At 41.2% G+C, this 22,162-nt stretch overlaps 1 protein-coding gene across 2 annotated transcripts; it reads right to left on the bottom strand.

The window, feature by feature from the left end:
* Nucleotides 1-5,535: 5,535 nt before the first annotated feature.
* Nucleotides 5,536-20,292, bottom strand: LOC104366714 (INTS3 and NABP interacting protein). Of its 2 annotated transcripts, none has more exons than XM_042787732.1 (6): nucleotides 20,196-20,292; nucleotides 19,752-19,960; nucleotides 19,165-19,251; nucleotides 11,561-11,663; nucleotides 8,972-9,062; nucleotides 5,536-7,194 (listed from the first exon to the last, which is right to left on the bottom strand). In XM_042787732.1, exons 3-6 carry the CDS (start codon nucleotides 19,187-19,189, stop codon nucleotides 7,099-7,101), a joined length of 315 nt encoding a protein of 104 aa, XP_042643666.1. In that variant the 5' UTR covers nucleotides 19,190-19,251; nucleotides 19,752-19,960; nucleotides 20,196-20,292; the 3' UTR covers nucleotides 5,536-7,098. The 2 variants fall into 2 exon arrangements, with proteins under 2 accessions (XP_042643666.1, XP_042643667.1); XM_042787733.1 differs by having other exon boundaries at nucleotides 19,752-19,954; nucleotides 20,196-20,284.
* Between the last annotated feature and the right edge of the window lie 1,870 nt (nucleotides 20,293-22,162).

Here is a 22,162-nt window from a genome sequence, read left to right as displayed (position 1 = left end):
AGGACCAGCACATAATATTTTGGAAGTCCCAAGAGCTTCCTTGGAAAGGGAGAAGTATTCATCAACTCAGCTCTAATCATCATTTTGCATTTAAGGTGACATTTGCCCTTCCCAGCAGTGAGCTGGAGTTTGAGGCTGTCTCTAGGGCAAAAACAGGGACTGAGATGTCTCCAGGGCTAAAAGGATGGAGGTGCTCCCACATGCACAATGCAAACCTATGTTGGAAAACTAGGCACTGGCATCTCACCTTGCAGTCTCTAGGCCCACAAGAAAAACCTTTATCCAATCATCACTCACCCGCTTTGCCCCCCTTTTCTGACCCTTATAATCCAGTGTAAAAAGTGAGTTTCTGTGAACACTGTGCCAATTGCATTCCCCTGGGTCAGAGCCTGGGAATGAAGCAGACTGCTCACATGCAGGCTGCACATGCTTTTTGTGGGCAAGGACAGGGGGACAACTCTGGACTGAGATGCCATGACGTGAGCTTTATCAGGTGGTGTTGGTGCTTACCTAACCTAAAGTTCACCAAACCCAGGTAGAACCCCTCATTCGTATCATCAAGCTTGGGCTCAGGCTGGAATCAGCCAGCAATTCTTTTGACTTGGTTTGCCAAACTCTGGGCAATCAAATGTCACTCTCCAATAAGAACAGAACTGTTTAAGTGCTGCAAAATACAATTTCCTCATCAATGAATCTGAGTATATCAGGGTGATGCTGAGCTGCTTTCCCAGTAATCATGAACCTTTCCGCAGCTGAATGCGCTGAGAGCTCCTGAACAGAACTTTCTGATCCCAGTCTTGCTTGCATCTGTCAAGAAATGTAATTACATCTTGTTTAGCACTGAAATGGAGCTTCATCAAAACACATTTACTATGTGTAACAAGGTAGCTGAGGTAAGTGATACCGAAAGGAATGAAGGCTGATGGGAAGGAAGAAGTGGAGTTGGAGGAGCAACATAACATAACTAAGAGAGACGAACGTGTGAAGCAGAGGAAGAAATTGTGTTACTCTAGGAAGTCTTAAAGAAATGCTGAAAAGACTTCCAAATGTCTAAAAGGGTATAATAAACAGGTCAGCTAGAATCACAGGCCACATTAGCATGGAAAGGCTGAAAAGCAGTAATCACAGAAACAAGAACCACCATGTTTCCCATCTGCTTTAGGGTTAAGTTGATGTATACTGAGGTGTCTTCAGCCCTGTGTTGAGGCAAGCATTTTGTTAAAACCTGGAGAATATCGCTGAGCTGGGATTTTGGATAAGCAATCATTTATTTAGATTTGAGACTTCCCATTCTTAGATGGCTGAGTAACACCTGCTACTCTCAATATATGTGGAAGAGACTGCATCATCAGAAAGCTCTGCTGAGTGGTGATGGCATCGTGCTCTCTTCTGATGTACTGCAGCACCACTGCTAAAAGCCCCATCATGACATCATACTGGCAGGTCTCTCTGAATCCCTGTCTCTGATTTTATCATTGGAATAAGGTACAAAGTAGTATGGGGGATATTACTATAAATATTTTTTTTGCGATTGCTGTAGGAATGCTCAGCTGAAATGAAGACCAGTAATAGAGCTTGAACCAGCAGTATTTGCCACTATAAATGACTTCCTGTGCTTAGCAACCCCTCTTATGTCAGGACTCCATTGTGCCAGGTGACGAAGAGAGATGTTGATGAAAGATGGTCTATCCAAAACAACACATTAATCAGACTCATATGCTGATAGAGCAAACCAATTGGTTCAAGGTATTAAATGTTAAAGTGATTAGGCCTGAGACTGCCAAAAACATTCTCTGCGTGCGTGTGGGACTGGGACATATATCCAGGCTTAGCTCAGACAGTAACTTAGCCTTTGAAAACCTCAAAGTCCAGGAAAGCAGGCTATACTCAGAACAGAGTAGCTTCAAGCCAAGCCAGCACAATACACCTTCATTGGGATGGGACAGAAAGCACCAGATTCTTAGAGGGGCTGCCAGGGTTGCTGGCACTGCAGCATGCACTTCAGCCAGGTACACAGGTCAATGCGTGGCCATTTTGCTTTACTTGGACTAACAAGCCATCTGCTAGGGCAGATTTTGAAAAATGTTTGAATCTTCGTGTGTCTCTTCTTTACAGCCTATAATGATCCACAGCTGTAAACATGCAGTATCCTTGTCCCAGCTGTACACAGCTCTTGCTGGGAGAAAAACATGGAGACGGAAGCTTTGGCTTGGGTCCACATCTGACCATTCCCACTTTCACAAGTAGCCACCCACTGACAGATGGAGAAGGTCTACAGTCATTCAGGCAGACAGCCACACTAATGTACTTCTACAACCTACAAAACCTGCATGCCAAAAGTAGCATCCACTGATGCTAAAGTATCCAGCTTAGAGGTCTTAATGAGAACTGGCTGAGAACTGTCCCACCACCTTTCATAATTCAATGCCTGAATGAACCTGGCAGAGTGGGGTAACTGAATAGAGCAGAGCCATTTCCTCACCAGCATTTAAGTATCATTTTTCATATGTCCCACTGCACTAATCAAGTTTTATCCACTTAGTGCATTTAACCTGCTTTCTTCCTCTCTGAAAAACCTGTATTCAAGGAAGGAGTGTGAACCATCATTTCCACAGGGAGTTATGTTACTTGATTCCATCAAGAGCAAGAACCAGGAAACAAGGAAAAGGTGTCCTTGTTGTAAAAAGCCTGGGGCAAGCTCTGTGGTTCCAACAAATACCAAAACTCACTGGAGCAAGCTTTTAACCCAATAGCATGTGAAATCCCCTTCTCCGACCAGCTTTCAAAGTTACTGTTCACTACATAAAGCTCTGTACAGTGTATTTTAGCTGAAGAAGGATACCCTACAGCCTCCAAAAGTGTTTCAGAACACACTGATTGCCACAATTTCCAGACACAAGGGTGTTACTAGAAGATGCTATAGGATTTTCCCCTGTGTGTTAGCAAAACATCAATCAGGCATGTAAAGCTCTGGATGGGAAGAATTTTCCATCTAGGTACAGACAATCCTTCCCTCTTTCTCTACCTCCTTCAGAGGCATCTGTACATACAGACCACCTAGCTGCCTCCTCTTAGCTTTTCCCTTAAAATTCACGTGTCTTATTGGTTACCACCTACTCCCTAGGACATGGGAATCAGCTTTGGTTTGAGCAGAAGTCCATAGCACAGCACAACGACTCTGTCCTTCAAGAAAACTTGCTACGTGAGCTGGTTTGACAGAAGGATTCATCAGTGCCATAATTCTGACCAACAGGAATCATTCAGCTGCTTTGTCAGGCATCCTGCTGATTTTAAACATACATTTAAGCAGACACAGAGTGAAAGAACAGTCACCTGCATAAGACAGCCATTCTTAGCAATGCCTCTTCCTGGTGAATACACCAAGCCCTGTTTTAACTATCATAATGCTTAGGAGGATGCACTGAGATAGTCACTGCCTGCTCACACGTCAGTGACAGCATGCCACACTATTCTAAGCCCATTACCCTCCTTCAGCCCTTGTGCTCTGCCCCTGAAACACTGCAAACACAGTAAGTCAAGCCACAATAAGTTGTTCCCTGTCAGACACAGTTGTCTGCATTTCCCTCCACCAGCTCGAGCTCATGTTCCCTCTTACCTTGTTGATAATACCTTCTTCTTCTTTCTAAAGAGGATGGGAAAAGTATGGCCTCTTCATGCATTTCTACAAGGTTAGGGTCAGAGCAGTGACCTTTCTGCTGTGCACCAAGATGATAAATGACATCCAGCATTTAAGTGACACAGCAGGTCTAATAAAACACTAAAGCGATCCAAAGTATCTATCTCAGACAGGACTCCTCAGTGTGAATAGTGGTACCCAGCTGCGTTCACAGGACTTGCAAATTACAGCTGGCTTGTCCTGTCTGCATAGGAAGGCTATAGTAGCATTTACCTATTTTACTGATTGAACACATCAAAGCAATTAGGGAGCTCCTGGCAAGTGACAACAGGGGGTGCAATTTCTTTCCAGTAGCAAGCTTCAAGGGGTATTCTGTGTTCTGACATAAAGTGCAAATATAATGTCAGGTACTACTGATTAGTTTCATACCAGTGCTTCTAAGAGATCAGTAGAGTGCATGTACTAAGAAAAAAACCAGAGACTAAAATGCTGTAGCAGTAGGAAACCATGTGTGGTTCTACAGTCAGATTTCTTCAGTTAAAACTGAGTATCTTCCACACCCTACAATGGTGGGAAGATGGTGAGTGACTTTGGAAAAAAAGGGTGTGGAGAGAAGCCTTATCTAGTGGAAAAGAGCACAGAGATAAGAAGAAAGAAGCTGTGGTTCAGTTCTTTCAGTGCTTCAGTTCAAGATCTTTGGCTTTACCTCATATATTCTCAACAGATTATGATGCTGCGATCACTTAGACAGTCTGACCTCACAGTGTGTTAGCCCACCTCCCACCTATCTAACCTCTGATATAAGACACACCCAGTGCTGTGACCTGCTCTCACCCCACCATCCAGCTCTGATACAGAGTGTACACCAACCACCTTTGTTGAGTGGAAAGGCTGATTACTACTGTAGCAAATGAAATAAAATTACTCCAGTGATTATGTCTGTTAAAATACTTTTAGGTACACAGGTCAGGACTAGATTACAAGCCTCCTGCTTTTATGTGATCAAGTTAATGGTTACTGCCAGAAGAAAGACATCCCAGACACCTCCTGATTTGGGTATATTCTAACTAGTAATGATTTGAATTTGAACATGCAATTTCAACAGGAGAAAAGATTTTGCTGAAATTAACGTACAGGGATAGATTAATGGTTTTAATACTGATTAGTGGCAGAAAAGAAAAAGTAAGAGTGGCAAGACAAATTGATGCATCTGACACTAACTGCTACAGTCTGTGGTTTCTAAGATAAAAGCTTCCATATACAAGGTTTGTATCTTTGATGGTTAGTTATAACTACATATATCACCAAGTCCCTCATGATTACACTGAATAATTTGAGGCATTCTAACTTAAAAAATATTACAACAGCTGTGTCAGTTGTCTCCCTCTTTTCAAGTATCTCCAGCTTTGAGCCCAGGCTCTGGATTTCCAAAAGCAGGTCTTTTGATACCTTAAATGTAAATAACACAGCCAGCAAATTTAACTCCTTCAGTGGAACAACTATAGCTCCACTGAAAGATCTAAAGATCTATGGAAAGATCTTTACTGTTTCATTGTCTGGATCATATGCAGTCTGTGCAGCAACACAGAAAGATTCTATAGTTCAATTTGTTAGCACAGAGAGTCTGTTTCTAGCGGAAGCAGACAGTCTTTTGCCACTTTTCTAAAGAAAAAAAAAGCTCCTTAATGTTAAAATGCCCAGCTTACTTTTTAAATTCAACTAAAATCTAAAATCCAAACTTCCTGCTATATCTGCTTTACCTTCTTTGCTTTTGTATGTTTCCAAGCTTGGACTGATTCATAGCTGCCTTTTCTACACACAGAGATTTGCAGACCTTTTTCTTCAAAGCATCTAAGATACTCAGCTCACACTGCAGAATAATGAGTAGTCAGGACAACTTCATGGTAAAGTTACTCTTGGTGATTAAAAAGCTATGCAAAGCCAACCACCGAAAACAGAAATGACAGTACTTCTTTCTCCATTGCCCACAAAACCCATCATGGTTCCTATGATTTACCACATCAGACCCCTCACAAAAAGCACACGATATGAATAGCTCATGTTACAGTTGCACATCTTTAAGCTCTGTCAGGCCTCCTCCACAAGATTTTCTTCCTTTAAAATGTTTCAGTAATGCTACAGCTTCTACAAGGGTCTGTACTCAGCTGAGGTACATGAAAGCAGTGCCATTTTCCTCATACCTGCAACTCATCTCTTGGCCCTCACTCTGTACTCATGACAAATGAAATTGTTAACAGGGCTTATAGTTCAGTAGTGCTTACTGGGTTCAGCAATCCCCTGCAGGGGGGACAGACCAGAAAGAGGTTACCCTAAATGTCACTAAGGAAATCTGTAGACTACAACCCCAGAAACTCCGTGTGACAGCTAAGTTTCTGAAAAGGACAGAGCTGCACCAAATGGGCACCAATTAAACAGTTGCTTTCTGATTTCTAGTTCTCACTTAAGTTCTCTTGTTCTTTTTGTTTTCTAAAACTTCCCTCCATACGTAAAGCAATTAATATACTAGCATAACTGCATTAGTAAAGTTGTGGACATATAAGAACATCTAGGTAACGACTTTTTCACTCCAAGTTACTTAATGCTGGTAGCATGATCACAATTACAAAATAATTTACCTTAAGGTCAATATATTGTCTTTCAGAATGGAGCTGGAATTGATTACCACCGATAAAAACAACAAGGAAAAAAGCAAACAAAAATGAAACACACTAGGTATTGCAAAAGGCATGACTAGAAAAATATGATCTTTTAAGCTGAATTGTCCTTGCAAACACTTTCCATCTGAAATGTTGACAACTTAAAAGACTTCTTTAACTTTGTCTGTTAAAAGACTGTTTGAAACAATTGCTTTTTTCCCCACTTTGTTTTCGTGTTTCACAAAACAAAATAAGAGGCAGGCACACTGTATCTAAGGACTTGAGACCAGATGATACTACAACAGCAAACGGTACACTAGTAATGTTCCTGCACACAGAAAAGGGAAAAAAAAAAAAGTAAAAAACCCAACAAAAACAACTGACTGGTGCATTTGATTGATAGATTCATGTCTGTTTTGATGGACAAAAGTAACTTTTGTCTTTCATCAAAGTCAAATATAGTACCTGTACACAATAAAAAGAAACATAAATGCTGACAGAGTGTGCATCTCTTGATGACTTGGGTTTGGACATTTCTTTAAAGGAAGCACAGAAACAGGGAAGAGCAAGCACTATGCACTTCACACATCAAGGAAGTCTTACCTCTGACTGACAGAGGAATAGAAATACAGAGTAAGAACTGCTGTTCAACATTGCTTTTTCATCATTAGAGCTCACACTCCCAAAAGGCAACCACAAAAATCCAGAAAAAATAGGTTTTAAGATAAGTAAAGAAATTAAAAGGTCAGACAGTTCCTGCTGTGGACAAAAATCAGATCTTGCAGTTCTGAGAAAAAACATTCCTCATTCTGCCTCAAGTCGAGGTAAGACAGGAAGAATAAGATTTCCAAACGCAGAGTCTTGAGTTATGAAGTATCCTGAGGAATGTGCATGTGCGTGCTGGAAAGAGAAAAACATTTGTTAAAACATAAGTCCCTGCAGCACTGATAAAAATTTAAGACTTTACAGCTTTTGCAGCATTAGTTATTTATTTCCCCCAGTCTGCTCCTTAACTCCAATAGACAAATTCAAAACCAGCATTTCAAGTCAGCCATATCTGAACAGGGCCCATCCAGGGAATTAACTCAGTCATTCCATGCTACTCCCTTCTCAGCAAATCCCATGGAAGTAGGGAGAGTGGTAAATGAACTCCCGATCGCTCTCCTTTGCTAGACCCCATGCTTCTACTCCTGCTTATAAAAAACTTAGAGGTCTTCGTTTGTGACAGCTGCCACATATGACTGCCAGAAACGTGCATCAGTAGTGCCACACAACCTGAGGCTGCATGTACAAGTGACAGGTGATCAGACACACTCCTGTACAACCTAGGACACCAGCGTTCTGCTCATGTAATGTATGTATGCTTCTTCACCCGAGGAGGGCAGCTGCTGCTTATGGCTCTAGACAACCTTTGTAAAATCCTATGCAATCCTTCCCAGTTCTAAGACTGGACGCCAGTAAGCTAGATGGCCTGGATATTCCTTCCTTCTACCACTAGGGAATAACCCTGATGGATATCAAATTTAGCCTGAGCCATCAGCATGCCCTTGCAGTAATAACGGCTACCAGCACAACAGGCTGCATTGCCAACAGCCAGGCCAAGGGAAGCCACCCATGAGACTGCGTTTGCAATACTGTGTTCAGTTTGAGACACAATCTAGAGGGAGTCCAGCAGAGACCCAAAGAGTCAGCTGGGCTGGAGCTCTCAAGGTCCAAGGGGCTGGTGAGAGAACTGAGCTTATTTTAAGAAGAGAACGCTGAGGTGAGATTTTACGCTGTTTTCAGACACCTAGTGACAAGGTATAGAGAAGACAGAGCCAGACTCAGAGTCAAGAAAGGCTGGTGAGAAGTCTGTCCCGGCAGAGCTTCGAAACTTGATTGGACCATGCCCTGAACAATGCAATATAGCACTGCTGTTAATCACACTTTGATCAGGGCACTGGACTAGAAACTCCAGGAGATCCTTCCAGCCTACGATGTTCTGTAATCAACACAGGACGCCACTCAGAGCTCACTTCTGCTTCCATTAATTTTAGGAGAAGAAATTGGGGGCCTTTACTGGCTAACAGAAACAAGGCACAGGAAATGTGAACAGGTTTGCCAGTTTGCATTTCAACATTTTTCCCCACTCCTGTGCCCTCTGCCAAACCATGTTGTCTGGAGTGCCAGGAAGGCAGGTGGCCACGTACTGGCTTTCCTGCTCAATTTCCAATTTCAACACCATAATCAACCTCACCTGACATGAGCAAAATAGCAGCAAACAGAAGCCTGTAAATGTACAAATAAGTTTCCCAAATCTTTCATCCCTGTCGCTAGTGACTGCAGGTTATTTACTTTCCATCTACTCAGATTCAAACAAGGAAAGGAGCGTGGCTAGTTCTCCTACACTTCATGAGACATTCAGAAGTATAAGACTGAATCTTGACTGAGATGTACAAAACAGCTATGATGATACTGTAGGCTACATTCTTACAACCATATCAAGGGAGGGTGAGCTGACAGATTTAAGTTTTCATCATAACAGAATAAGAAACTTCATCTGTGACAAACACAGAACTGTATGAAACCTAACCTCTAAAAGGGGCTTTTCAGTCTCTCTAGGTGCAGGACTGCTCTCTGAAGGGATGCACACCTAAAACAGAGCCAAGCTAAACTCTACCTGGCTGTATCAGCTTACCTGCAGTGCAGCCTTCTGCTGTGCTGCGATGTGTTGCTGCTCAGCATGATCACGGAAATCCTTGTTCAGCGGTGATCTTGCAAGTGCAATGCTGCAAAAAAACCAACACAGTACGATACATACCACAGAAAAAAATGTGTCCTCACCATTCTATCCATAGATTCCATGACTTCCACAGCTCTTGATTTATCTGACTCACTCACATCCTGACATTTGTTAACTATTGTTTGGAATTACTCTTTGCTAACATGAGAGAAAAGGAAAATGGAATTACTTTAGCTGTATCATTTGACCTTGCATAAACAACTGATGCCAAACTGAACCCAGAAGACTCAGTCCTGAAGCTTGTTGTGGATTTAGCTCATGGGTGCAGTCCCACTGAAGTCAGTGGAACCACTGAGGTGCAACATTAGACAACATCAGCAATTTTTGAAACAGCAGCTTTGTGTTTTCACCATTACTCATTCACTCAGCGACTGTTCTAAACAACTGTGATAAACAGAAGCACTAACAAGAGCTCTGTAGTCTTCAGTATAAAACTAGCTCTTCAGCAGGCAGGCAGCAGATCACTGCTTATGGCAAAGGAGCTTCATACTGATGTAACTGAAATAATGATCCTCTGATGATAGCTTAGAGTACCTAAAATTGATTTTGCTTATCTATCTCACTGCAGCATACATTAGGTTTCAAATTAAAATTTCTGAATAGGTTTTCTTGGCTTTTGTATCTCAAGACTTGTCCACCTTGTTAACCAAAAAGAAGAAATAAAAAGCAGACATTTTTTCCCCAACTATATATTAATGTGATCAGCCATCCTTCAGATAGAAATCAGTGAGGACTGCCATTAGAGATGTATCGTAAGGCAACTCACAACTACCTCTGACATTGGCTCTGGAGACTGGTGCTGAAAGCCCAGCTCTTCTCAGTCATAGAGACAAAGTATGAAGGACAACAAGGGATCCACGCAAACTCATCAACAGTTGATTTAGTAAATCAGTTTTTCAAAAGCAGCTATGCCCATGTAAAGACCCTTTAGCCAAATCAATACCTAAATGCATAATGAAAGCTAAATAACAATCCTCTGACGAAGTCTGATGACAAATATTAAGATGAGTTTCACTGCTGGAGAAAAGTACTACTCAGTTTATTTAAAACACAACGTTTTCAGTTATTTTGTATTTAATTTTGTAGTCTCTAACTTTTCCATACAATTTCTATAGATAATCTTACAGCTTCATCATAAACTGACACTTTTCAAGAGAGATCTTTTGTTCTTGGACAGAGGATTCGCATATGCCAAGGCCAGAAATCAATCAACTCATTCAGCCTTATGCTGGCCATGCTGCTATTGTGCTTTAGGTACATCAAATTCTTTTCTGTCATGTTTGCAGAACTCCTGTGGTCTCATTTCTGACAACTCTGTGGCCTAAAATCTCTGGCATAACATCCCTGCCACAGAACTGTCTGCTTCTCAAAAATCACCCATCAGTCCACCATGCCGAAGCAGAGTTCGACTGCTGCTTTTATAGGCTCCCCCCCATCCCCAACTTCAAAATTAGTAAATTCTAATTCTGCTCACTAGCATATGGTGCTATTTTTCCTTAAAGAAAAAAGAAAGCAAACAAGCACTCCCCAAAACTGCCAGACTTGCAATGAAGTATGGAAACACTGTTGCCAGGAGTCAGGGGTTGTACATAACAGTATGTTATTTCTACTTTTTTTTTTCTCCTAATCAATAATTTTGCTTGAATAATAACTGTATACACAGTCACTCAGAGATCTAACTCAGGCAACTTCAAATATTCCGCATGTTTTTTGACAGTATGAAGGAAATAAATGTGACCTAGCGTTTCCTTGAAAAAAGACACACACTACTCAGATTGTATTCAGAGTATTTTACTCTTTTACAGATACTGCATGTAACAGTGTCTAGAATATGGCACTGCACTCACTTCATGCTAACCCAAAAGTTCAATTCAATTTCCCCACATAAACCAGCACATGATTTTCTGGTTACTGATTTATGAGAAAAATCTTGTCTTTCTGTCTTAAATGGAGGAAATCCCAGTGACAGCTCAAACTCGGATGAGATTATTGCACTTTATTGTGTAGAATCATCCCTGTAACACAGCATCTTTTACAAGAAGATGTGCAGTAACATAAACTGGCTTTGTCTTGCACACAGGGAATTTCAAGGATAACTCACTCCCTGCTGTAACTGTTCTCCTTTAAACACACAGTACCCTGAACCTAATTGTCTGCTACTTCCATACCGCGGGGCATTTTAGCTTAATAATTAAATGCTTTCTCAGTGCCTGCTCCCTGATTCTTCTTTAAGGTAGAGTTTAATGCCGTTGAGCAAGCATATCTGCTTCTCCCCTTCTCAAATGGAAATTATGTAAGCCAAAATACAGGGTCTGTAAACAATACTTATATGTTCCTAAAGTGCAAGGTCTCTCTGACTGGTTATTGAGGACGGTGAGAAAAGACTTCTGGTAAATGTTTATGCAAGTTTACAGCTCACTTGCTATTTTTTTTTTTCTTTGATATAGTCAGTGATGTCCGAACAGGTCTAAGAACATAAAATACCTGGCTCCAGGGTGATTTGTGGAAGACTGGTTTTGCATAAGTAACTTTCTCTTCTCCTTGTCTAGTTCTGCCAGGATTGCAACCCTATTTTTATTCTGGAAACCTGGTGGGAATGACAGAAAAATATTAGAGAGATTTACTTGATTTCTATGGCCCAACTCTAACCTTGTGGAATTAAAAGTCTCTGTACAATATGACATTATGATGAATACACTAATCTTCAAAGCTTTGCAACTGTCTGAAAGGCTATTAATAAATAGGTTTCATTTTTCCTATTCTCATTTTACAACATGAAATAGTTTCCTTAAGCCATCATAGATATTCATATGTTTTAAAACACAGGTTTCTATCTCAAGTTAGATCCTACCCCTTCCCAAGCCAGCTCTGGAGCTATAAACAAGGTACATGATGAAATACTTGCCTTTCATAAAAAAGTAAACTTACCAGGTTCTAAATTTAAAATTAACATACTGAACGTACAACCCAATGATAATAATGGAGTAATATACTTACAGGGCCTAATTTCTCATGCCAGTGAACTCAAACTATAATAAAAGTTTTACATATGTAAGAGGTAGGAACTTGCTCATGTGCTTATACAAAAATTTACCACGTTTTATTCAACTTATGCAGAAAGGTTTTAGTTTTAATATACTGATGTCCTTACATATACACACTACCCTTATTCTTAGTATGACCACAATAGAGTATGACCACAGTGCTGGAATAGAGAAGCAAAATTAAACTGTCTGGACACAATACCAGAACGTGGCCTTTATTTGCTTTGTACATCATTCTCCCAAAGGGACCTTGTTTACTAGAGAAGGAGTCGGGTAGTAGAGTGACTGAGGGAGTTTAGAAAATCCCTGAAATAGCTGCCATTTGTGTATTTTTAAAGTTGCCCTCTAAATGAAAATGTGGCAAAACTGCTGCACTTACACAGGACTCTTACATGGTCAACGATCTCAATGCAGCCACCAAATACACCAGGTACACAAGTCCCTGATGTTGCCCAGGATGCCCATACAGCACAGTTGAGGACAACAGCTAGAGATGACTCTTACAGGCCTCTATGCCACTAACAATACACCTCATGTCAAAATACACACTTTTTTAATCTATAATTTCCTGCTATTCTATAAATATCAAGCCACTACCGTGTCATTAAAAAAAAAAATAAAAAGGTAAAAGTCATCCCCTTTATTTCCTCTATACAAAACATCAAGTCATTCCCATTGGAAACTGCTGTGAGTTGTGCCCTTGCCCCCATTCTCAGTGCTGTTTTAGTAAGACCACCAAAAAATGGTAGCCTACAAACTGTTAGGAAGACCAGACTCAGTAACTCTTAAGGGGAATATTAGCATGTCAAGGTAGAATTATTTCAACTTTCAGTAGTTGCACTCAAAAGTTCATTCCCTTTGAGAGATCTTCTGTCACTGCTCAATTACATAATCCAGTATTCCTTTCATCAGCATGGTTCAACAAAGGAGACAATTACCAGGTAGAAACCTTCAACTGTAAATAATAATTTGCATCCATATTGCCTTGCTATCAAACCCTCACCTTTTTCTTTTACTATGGCTAACGTGCACCTCTGAGCCTCAGTGTATCAGAGTTCTCAAAAGGAGCAGTTGTTTGATTACATTATACTGTGTTTTTATGCAAGACCACTCATAATCATCTTTAAATTTAATTTTAAAAAAATCTGTTAACTAATGTAATTAATTGCTATTTTCCTGTCTGTTAATCTCTCCTTCCCATGTGGCATTAGTTTCACTTAAACTCTGTTTTGTAATTGTACTGAATTGGGTCTTCCATGTCTCTCTGCACTTTAGGTATTGTACACTTTTTCTGAACACCCTGTACTTGCAATGAGTTTGAAAAGTTAAAACACTGCTGAATGCATGCTCTAAGAGCACAAAGGCTGAGAGATCTTGCTGATAAGCTAAGATTCAATATTTCCGAGTTGCAGGTAGCCCAGAGTTTACTCTTGTAAATTCTGGAGAAAATGCTGTGTTAGAATGACTGAAGTACCTCTAAGAGGGTCTGAGCTAAAGTGATCTTGTCTGTATGCTCATTCCACACAGTTTTCAGCCAAAAAGCTTAATACTTGACATATTACTCAGCAGCCTTCTGCTAGTGCTTTTTTATCCCAAACGGCATAAATCTAAATGCATGCTTGGAATTCAGATGATATGGTGACTGAGGCAAGAAAAAGGAGACTACTTTTTAATATAAGTTGTTGTCAGCTAAAAAATAGACTGAGTCTGCTTACATTTATCATGAAGCAGATGGTATGATTCAGTGTCGTGGTTTGGGCCTGATGGGCAACCAACCCCCACAGCTGGTCACCCTCCCTTCCCCCTCCCCACCTGGGAATGGGGGAGGGATTAGAGGGGTGAAGGGAGACTTGCAGGCTGAGATAAGAACAGTTTAATAATGGCAATAAAATGAGAACAATGACGATCATAGGGGGGAAAAAAAAAAGAAATACAGAAACAGGCAATGTACAGCGTAATTGCTCCCCACCCGCTGAGCAATCCCCAGCCCGTTCCCGGCCAGCGACCCCGAGATACCAAGATCCCGCGATCGCAATCCCGGAAGCGAGAGAGAGAGAGAGAGAGCCCCTTCCCGACCACCCCTCCTCCATGTAGTGAGCATGTGTTCCATGATATGGAATATTTCACTGGCCAGTTTGGGTCAGGTGCTGTGGCCGTGCTCCCTCCCTGCTCCCTGTGCCCTTGCGCAGGGGCAGGACATGGGGAGTCAGAGAGTCCTTGGAGTCTCGGTAGCAGCTGAAAACATCAGTGTGCTAGCAGCATTTTTCCCATACCAAACCCAAAGCTAAATCCAAAACACAGCACTCATCTAGGCCCTGAAAAGGAATATTCACTCTATTTCAGCCCAAACCAAGACATTCAGAAAGGCTTGAGATGTGTAAAAATAAAATTTTAAATGCTGTTTTTAAACTGTCATTAGAGACAGTGCAAGACTATCACTGTCTTCTATTTTAGTTTGATTCTTGCTATAGTATCTTATGGCAGAAACTCTACAGAAATCTGAAAGAAACCCAAGTATTTCTTCTTCCTTTTCTTATCACTCTCTAAGTAGAGGGTTCTGTTTTTTTCTTAAAAAGGCAGTATTTTGTTCTAGCATTCAGACAGCACCCATCACCAATCTGCAATTTGTTTAAGCAAATTTGTTAGTGGGAAGCAGAAAAAAGCCTCATTGACAAAATGAGGAGAAAATGGAGGAGATCCAACACATACATGTTAGTGCCCCTCAGCTGAGCAACATGAAGTTCCTAAGAAATTTTGAACTTTTTAAAAATGCAAACTAAAATCTGTTCATTTAAAAGTTAACAACTGAGGGGGTGGGACATGAGAATTTAATTTTACAGAAAAAAATCCAGCATCCTTACAAAATAATTAGTCATATCTGGCAATACATAAGCAAGACTTCTATTTAGATTCTTCCCTGCCCAGGAGTCCAAAGTGAGTCCATAAAGACCAACTTGAAACAGCTACAGAATCTTTCTACTTCAGTTATAAAGTAATTTTTCATCTGTAGATCTGTCTGTTCTGCTTTCTACTACTAAAAATGAGGACATTTAAAAAAAAAAAGCCATCCTTAGGATAGACCAGATTCTCATCTATGAAAGGAAGTGTAGATTTTTGAACACAGCAACTTCTTAATAAAACTTTAAGTTCAGACTTCCATTAACTGGGATGAGTTGCACTACTATTTTGAGTTTGACCAGTTCACGAATTTGCAGTTCATTAATATTCTTTTCAGCTTTGCATACTCAAGAGTCCTGACATAAAATGACCCATTCAAGGCAGCTAAACAGATTAATGGCAGTGTCAGATGTCAAACTGAGGACCTGGATCCTCAGATTACTCTCTAAAGTAGCAGATCCCAGACATTTAAAATTTAAACCCATTCTGACACTTCTATTTCTGACATCAAGCATTGTACTATGTGCTCCATGCAGGAGCTAGAAGTTTACTCGCACTGATGGTTTCAATGTGAAAGGCAGAAAATTAGAGAAAGCTGAAGTTCTGCTGAGTGATACTGGTAGCTTTACCAGCTCACAGCAAGCCTCACTCTTTAACCTAATCCTACCATCCTACTTCATCGATATCTATGTCAGTCAGTAGTACTAGCTAACTCTGCACGACAAGAAACAGTATTACCTTTACCTCCTTTAAAGTTATTGCTTTGCTTTTCATCTTGTATCTTTTCACCAATCTGTTGGTTGCTTCAAATTCAGTTGTGTATAAGTTTTTTCTAATATGCATTATTTATCATTTGCCCATATATGTGCAACAGCACAAAAGAGCCCTCTGCCACTCTGTGTTCAAGATACACTTTTACTTGGAAAAATGGTTTCAAAGCTAGATGCCTACTCTAAACTCTGTACAATAAAAAGCACTGTCACTGCATGCTGTTCTGGCTGCTCAATTCAGAAAGAATTTCACAACAATCTTTACTGAAGTACATGCTTTCATAAATGGTAGCCTTCATGAAGTGAGGCAGCACTGCAACCTCTTAAAAAGCAGAAACGAAAGTCCTTATTAAACACATAAGGCTTGGGAAAAAGGATGGAGTAACTGCATTTTGATTTCCTCTTCTGTTGATGACTTCTGACACCACAAAACATCATCTAGTAGTCTGATGCACATCAATACTTTTCAGTAACGATTTACAGTTAGACATGCTTTCAAGTATGTTGTGTTAAAATGAAACAAAAATCGTATTAGTAATTCAGTAAGTTATCTTGAATTACTAAAAGATACATTAATATTTTGTTTGTGCCTCCAGAAAACAGCTACATGCGTAACTGAATGTAAATCATTGATTACTTTACAGCTGCAGAGCTCTCCAGGGAAGAGATATGCTACAGATCTCAAGCACCATGCTTGCACACAGACCAGACTCAGATGCAAAGCAGCAAGGTTTGTAGATGATGACATAATTCAACACAAAACAGCACAATCTTCCTTTTTAACACAGACTCGGTAATCAGAATACTAAATCTAGCTGCTCAGACTACATTACATGAATGTGCTCACATACCTTTAGGCCAAGAGGATAAACAACCTCCAGGACAGCAAGAGACCCTATAGAATTGCTACAGCCTGAAGCTTAGAATTCTGTACATATTTCAAGAGCTTGGTTCTTCCAACATACCAGAACTCTTCTTTTCTGAAAAGTTCAGCCCTGCCTGAAGCAGGACCTGTATTTCTTCCACCTTGGGGGATCTAACGGAGAGTTCCTTCCTGAGCAGTCACACTTCTGTCATCTCAGAGAGCTTTCTCTAGGAAAACTCACACATGGAGTCTTCAGTTTAGTAACACACAAGGTATGCTCTGGCCTTGCTGTGCACAAGCAAAAGCATTACAAGAGCAGCCTTATTAATGCATGTTGTACAAGTATTGTGAAGTATTGCTGCAGAAGCAGTGTATTACCAAGTATCTGAAAGTAATGTCTGTAATTTGGAAGTTGATTTTCCCTCCATCTCCCCTACCAAAATGTACCACTCTGGTCCATGAGCTCATCTTGTGGATAATACACAGCATGCTAAAAGCTTTTCCATTTCTTTTAAATGCTGTAATCACTCTCATGCCATCAGTTCCATGTGGTACTAGCAGCCTGAAGTAAGGTTTTCATTCAATTCTATTTGGTTTTGCTGCACTCATATGCAGCTCGTCATCTTCAAAATTCTAATCAAGAGTGCTTTCCTAAGAGGTCAATAAATTAAAGGAAGTCCAGTCCACAAAATAATTATTAACCTTTGTAGTCTGAGTCTGCAATTAACAGAAAACTTAGTTAACTCAGTTAATAGGAAAATACCCAGTACTGATTAAAGGGAAAGAAACAACTCAGTACAAAGAAATAACAAGCAGAGTCCACCTGTGTAGAAGGCTGATGTTTAATTCATCCTTACAGTTCAGAGTAAGAACTACCACTCATAACCCTTCTAGTGATTCAGTAAATCCCTATTCTTTTTTACCAAGACGAGGGAAATGACAGAATTAATTGCTTGAATAGTACCAACATATGTGCCATGCAGCATGTTGAAAATGCAATTTGTCTCAACCATTTTCACTACTAGACTGCATCTATCCAAGAGAAAGATATAGAGGCCTTGAAATGTTGCTTGTATTTACCTGTTATTTTCTCATTTTTCTAGTGTATTATTTATAGCCTCATTTGGGTGATTAAACTTGATAGTGTTTCTTGCCTGCTTAGCGTACGTAACTTTCATGTAATTAAACAGTTCCTTTAGTGAGTCTCTAAAGGGTATCTCAAAGCATAAAAGCAAGTTCCAAGGCTCTATTAAATTGTAAGCCTCTAGAATTTGGAGGCATTCTGGCACTAAAATCCCATCCCACTTCTCAATAAATTCACATATTTAAGAAAAAGTATTTTTCATTCTCGATGATAAAGTTCTACTCCTTGCAATAATGCTGATTCGGTATTCACAGATTAAAGCAAGATTTAGCATTATGTACCAAAAACTTCTCAAAAGTTAAAATCTGCAAACAGACAATCATCTGCAATCTGCAGTGCTCCTGTCTCAACACTTCAGAAAAGCTCAATGAGCATTCTAAAAAGTACCTTCTTTTCGTCCAGTAACAAGTAAAATCTGTCTTTCTGACCAACACATTTCTTTTGTATTTGTTTTGAAAGCAGAGGACCATCACGGGGGGATGGCAGGGAACTACATAAGTGACCTGGTACTCCTTCAAAGTATCAGCACTTCAGAGTGAATTACACCCAGCTTTGTGGGACTGCTCTCCTGGATAAGGACACAAATGTGCATGAAGTCATCCCTGGCTGCTGGGAAAATGAATTAATTTCTCGTAACCTGTAGATAAAGCGCCACACCTCTGAAACTTCTTTCTCCTCAGCTCTTCTGCAGCCAAGTCTCACAGTTCCCCTAAGATTTCCCGACGTCACCTCTAGAGGGCGATTTAAGACGCTCCTTCAATTTACCGTGGGCTTCCCACTCCTCCCCTCACCCCAGACCTTCAGCTCCTTCGAATGCACAGGCCTCAGCTAGATAGATGGACCACTTCCACATCTTGAACGATTTTACGTATGCAATTCACATGCATCATCGTGCAAAGAAACATTTCATCGGAGTTAGCATTACAATTATATTTGGATTTTCCTCCTATGCCTGGCCACTTGCTACCTATCTTTTGACATCTATTACCGTGTGGGCCTTTCTACTCCCAACATGGAATATATTAGATTTCTGGCTGCTCTCTGATGCTGAGAGCAAGAGCTGCAAGTCACATTCAATGCTAAGCGTTGTAAGAGTCTGACACATGCTTCAGGAAATAACCACAGCACCACTGCACTTTCATAACCTAGGCATGAAGGAATGCACAGTAATTCAGAGCTCGCCAGCCATCAGTGGTCTTTTTCAACCATTTAATGTGCATGTCTTCTCCCAGAAGGCTTGCTTGCATTCTGCTACTTTCAGCCCCACCCTCCTGCCTATCCCTTTTTGCTTTCTATAAAATAAATTTACAGTTTTGGCGACATTTTGCACATAGTCTTTCCCCTTGAATACTTAGATTAAAACCTACCTTGGCCTGAAGGATTTGCTGCCATTCTTTAATTTTCAGCCCTTGTTTTATACAGCTGCAGCTCAAATCTTTTATGCCCACAAATACCTGCAAAACAGGCACAATATAAGACAAACATATTCCTTTAGAAAAAAAGCTTGGATTTCATAGTTATAGATTTCATAAATGTGGCAACTATTACAAAGCATAAGCCATATACAGCATGCACTTTGCTTAAAATACGTAATACTACTTATAGTGTTCTGATTTAAATTTTTCACTTGAAATATCAAGAGTTGGAAACAATTCTTTTCAGGTTTCTAGTAACTTAAAAATAACCCTCAGGGTCATTCTGAATTAATACACACTTTCTCCTAACAGGATTTCTTCCTGACAAAGTATGTCAGGCTGCACTTAAGAATCATGTTAAAGCATTATACTACTTAAATGCTAAAGCCCTAAAAGACCCCAGTTTAGGCACTAACTCAAGAAAAGTGATTATCTGAGGAAAGATAATTTAAATCCCAGCTACAAGGCCTGCTGAAGGCTGCCATCCTCACAGCTGTGGCAGAACAAAAAGAGATGCCCGCTCCTCAGCCATACGTCACCTCGGGCCACCATCAACTTCTGTTGCCATTAAGGTGCCAGGCTGTGAAGTGCACTGGTGGAGCTCCAGCTCAGCCGGGTGGAGGGGGAGGGATGGGAGCACTGAATCCTGCGGGAAACGCGATCAGATGTCTCGGTCAGGTTTCAAGCGGAGACCAGGAAACAGTTACACCCCGGAACTGCGGGTCCCCGAGCTGCAACGCTGCTGCAACTTAAAAATGATTAACAGTGTTAATTAAGAGCAGCGACAGCGATGAGAATGCGTTTCTCCACGCGGGGATGGACCCTCCCACCCACCTTCCCCCCACATACACCATCGGGCGCCCCACACCCCCGCCTCCTCCAAGGACGGGCCCCCCCAGCCTCCTCCAAGGACGGGCCCCCCCAGCCTCCTCCAAGGACGGGCCCCCCCAGCCTCCTCAGGGTCCCTCCCGTCCCCTGCCCACCTGCCCGAGGGCTCCTGCTCCGGCGCTCGCCCCTTCCCCCCCACCAGCCTCTAGCCGCAGCCCGGTGGCCTCACCGCCATCCCATCCCTCCCCTCCCCTCCCCTCCCCTCCCCGTCCCGCCCCGCCCCCTGGCCGGCTCCACCGCAGCCAATGGGCTCGCGGCACATGCTCATGACACACGCACACGACGGCTCCGCCCCCCGCCCCCTCCCCCCACCCCCCACCCCGCGCCGTTTATATCCTTCCCCTGCGGTGGCGAAGCGCGTCAAGGCGCGCAGCTTGACGGACAGGTCGGAGTGGCCATTCCGCTTCAAGCGGGGGAGGTGAGGCGGGCCCGCTCCCGTCTCGCTCTGGGGCCGCCCCTGGTCTCTAGGCAACAGGCAGGGCCGGCGGGCGGGGCCTGGCATGGGGCAACAGCGCCTGTATAAAGGCACCGCTTTATAACCGAGAGTATCATCCGTGATCGAGTCTGTCACGGAGGGTAAGCCTTAGTCTTAAACAAAAACCTGTGGCTTGTATTTTACGCCCTTGGGGTGAAAATACTTCAGTGTGACACAAACCAAGCTGAGTAGTTGATTTGAACTGCGGCCCTTAACAGCTGTACTTCTGATCACGCATGAGTAAAATCAATTCTTAAGAACTGCAGTAAATAATATAACAGGCTACAAACAGATGGGGCCAAGAAATCAGTCACGCAGCCTACTTAAGTTTTATACATAGGGGGTTTTTTAAGGCAGTAAACAATTTTCATGAACTAAAGCCCTTTTTTTTTTTTTTTAAGAACCAAATTTAAAGATAAGCACAGAAAGTCAACTACTTTAATAAGTCCTAGTTCCATGTGTCTCCAGTTAGATATGCTTTTACTGCAGGATATTAAACTTTTTAATGTGGAGATTTTGGTGGTGCATGTAACAGGCATTTCTGAGCAAATGACAGTTATGGCAAGGGCAGTCTTGGATCTGGTAGTCCTTCCTCCTTTATGATGCCAAGCATTTAATCTGCTTCCTCTTTCATCAAGTCTTAGAAGTCTGTAACCTCATCGCTCTCCCTGCTTGAAGTGGAAAAAGGGCTTACTAAAAACTGTTGGTTTAGTTACAATTAAATTATATTGACAGGAACATACATAGGGTGTACATAGCACTAAGTGCCACACTAGTCTGTTAGCTTGGACAACCAAATATACACATAATTGTTGAATGCAATTGACAGTTTCTTAATATCTTCTGCTGCAACCAGCTATACTAGATGATGCAGATATAAATTACATTTTTGAGAGTGCATAGAATGTATGAAAATCCTATCAGTATCTATAATGATTCATATCATTTAAAATAGTGTACATTAGTATTCTGGGTAAAAACTCTGTGAGATAGGGAATGTTCTGCTAACCAAATAAGCTGTCTGTCCATGCATTTATACTTACTTTTCAAAGCCTCATTAAGTGTGAAAATTATAAAACTGAGCAAATTTATGTCTAGAGACTTGTAACATCCAGATTTAGAATTTGGTTACCTAGATTGTTTGCCTGGTAAAACCAGTCTCTGTGTGTTTGCATGTGCTAATGAAAACCCAAGGCAGCACCTGAGCAACCAGCAAAGATCTGACAATCTCTTTGAGTTTTTTGTTTGCTTTAAAGCTGTGTTAATTAATACTGTGGAAGGCAAACATTGCTGCCTTTCCCACATATTTTCAACTCTTCTCTTTGACTGAAGAGCTGATTGAGTCCCTTCTCTCCTTTTGATGTTTTCGGTTTGTGGGTTTTTTTCATTTTTGTAATTTCTCGTTGTGCCTTGAGAACTGTCATATGTGCTATTTTTTTTTTTCCTTTTAATTATTCTCTCTTGGATGTTCTGCAGTCCATTTTACCTAGACATCTTGTTTGTAATCCTTAACTGCTGAGAAGCATTGCAAGTGAAGAGTAGTGCAGTGCCCAAGCTAATAATCCTGCATGGTGCATTTCTCTGCAT

This window comes from Tyto alba, unplaced genomic scaffold (assembly GCF_018691265.1).
Source record: "Tyto alba isolate M040663 unplaced genomic scaffold, T.alba_DEE_v4.0 Super-Scaffold_13, whole genome shotgun sequence".
Classification (NCBI taxonomy): domain Eukaryota; kingdom Metazoa; phylum Chordata; class Aves; order Strigiformes; family Tytonidae; genus Tyto; species Tyto alba.
Note: the sequence above shows the minus strand (reverse complement) of the source record. Positions and strands in the feature narration are given on the sequence as shown.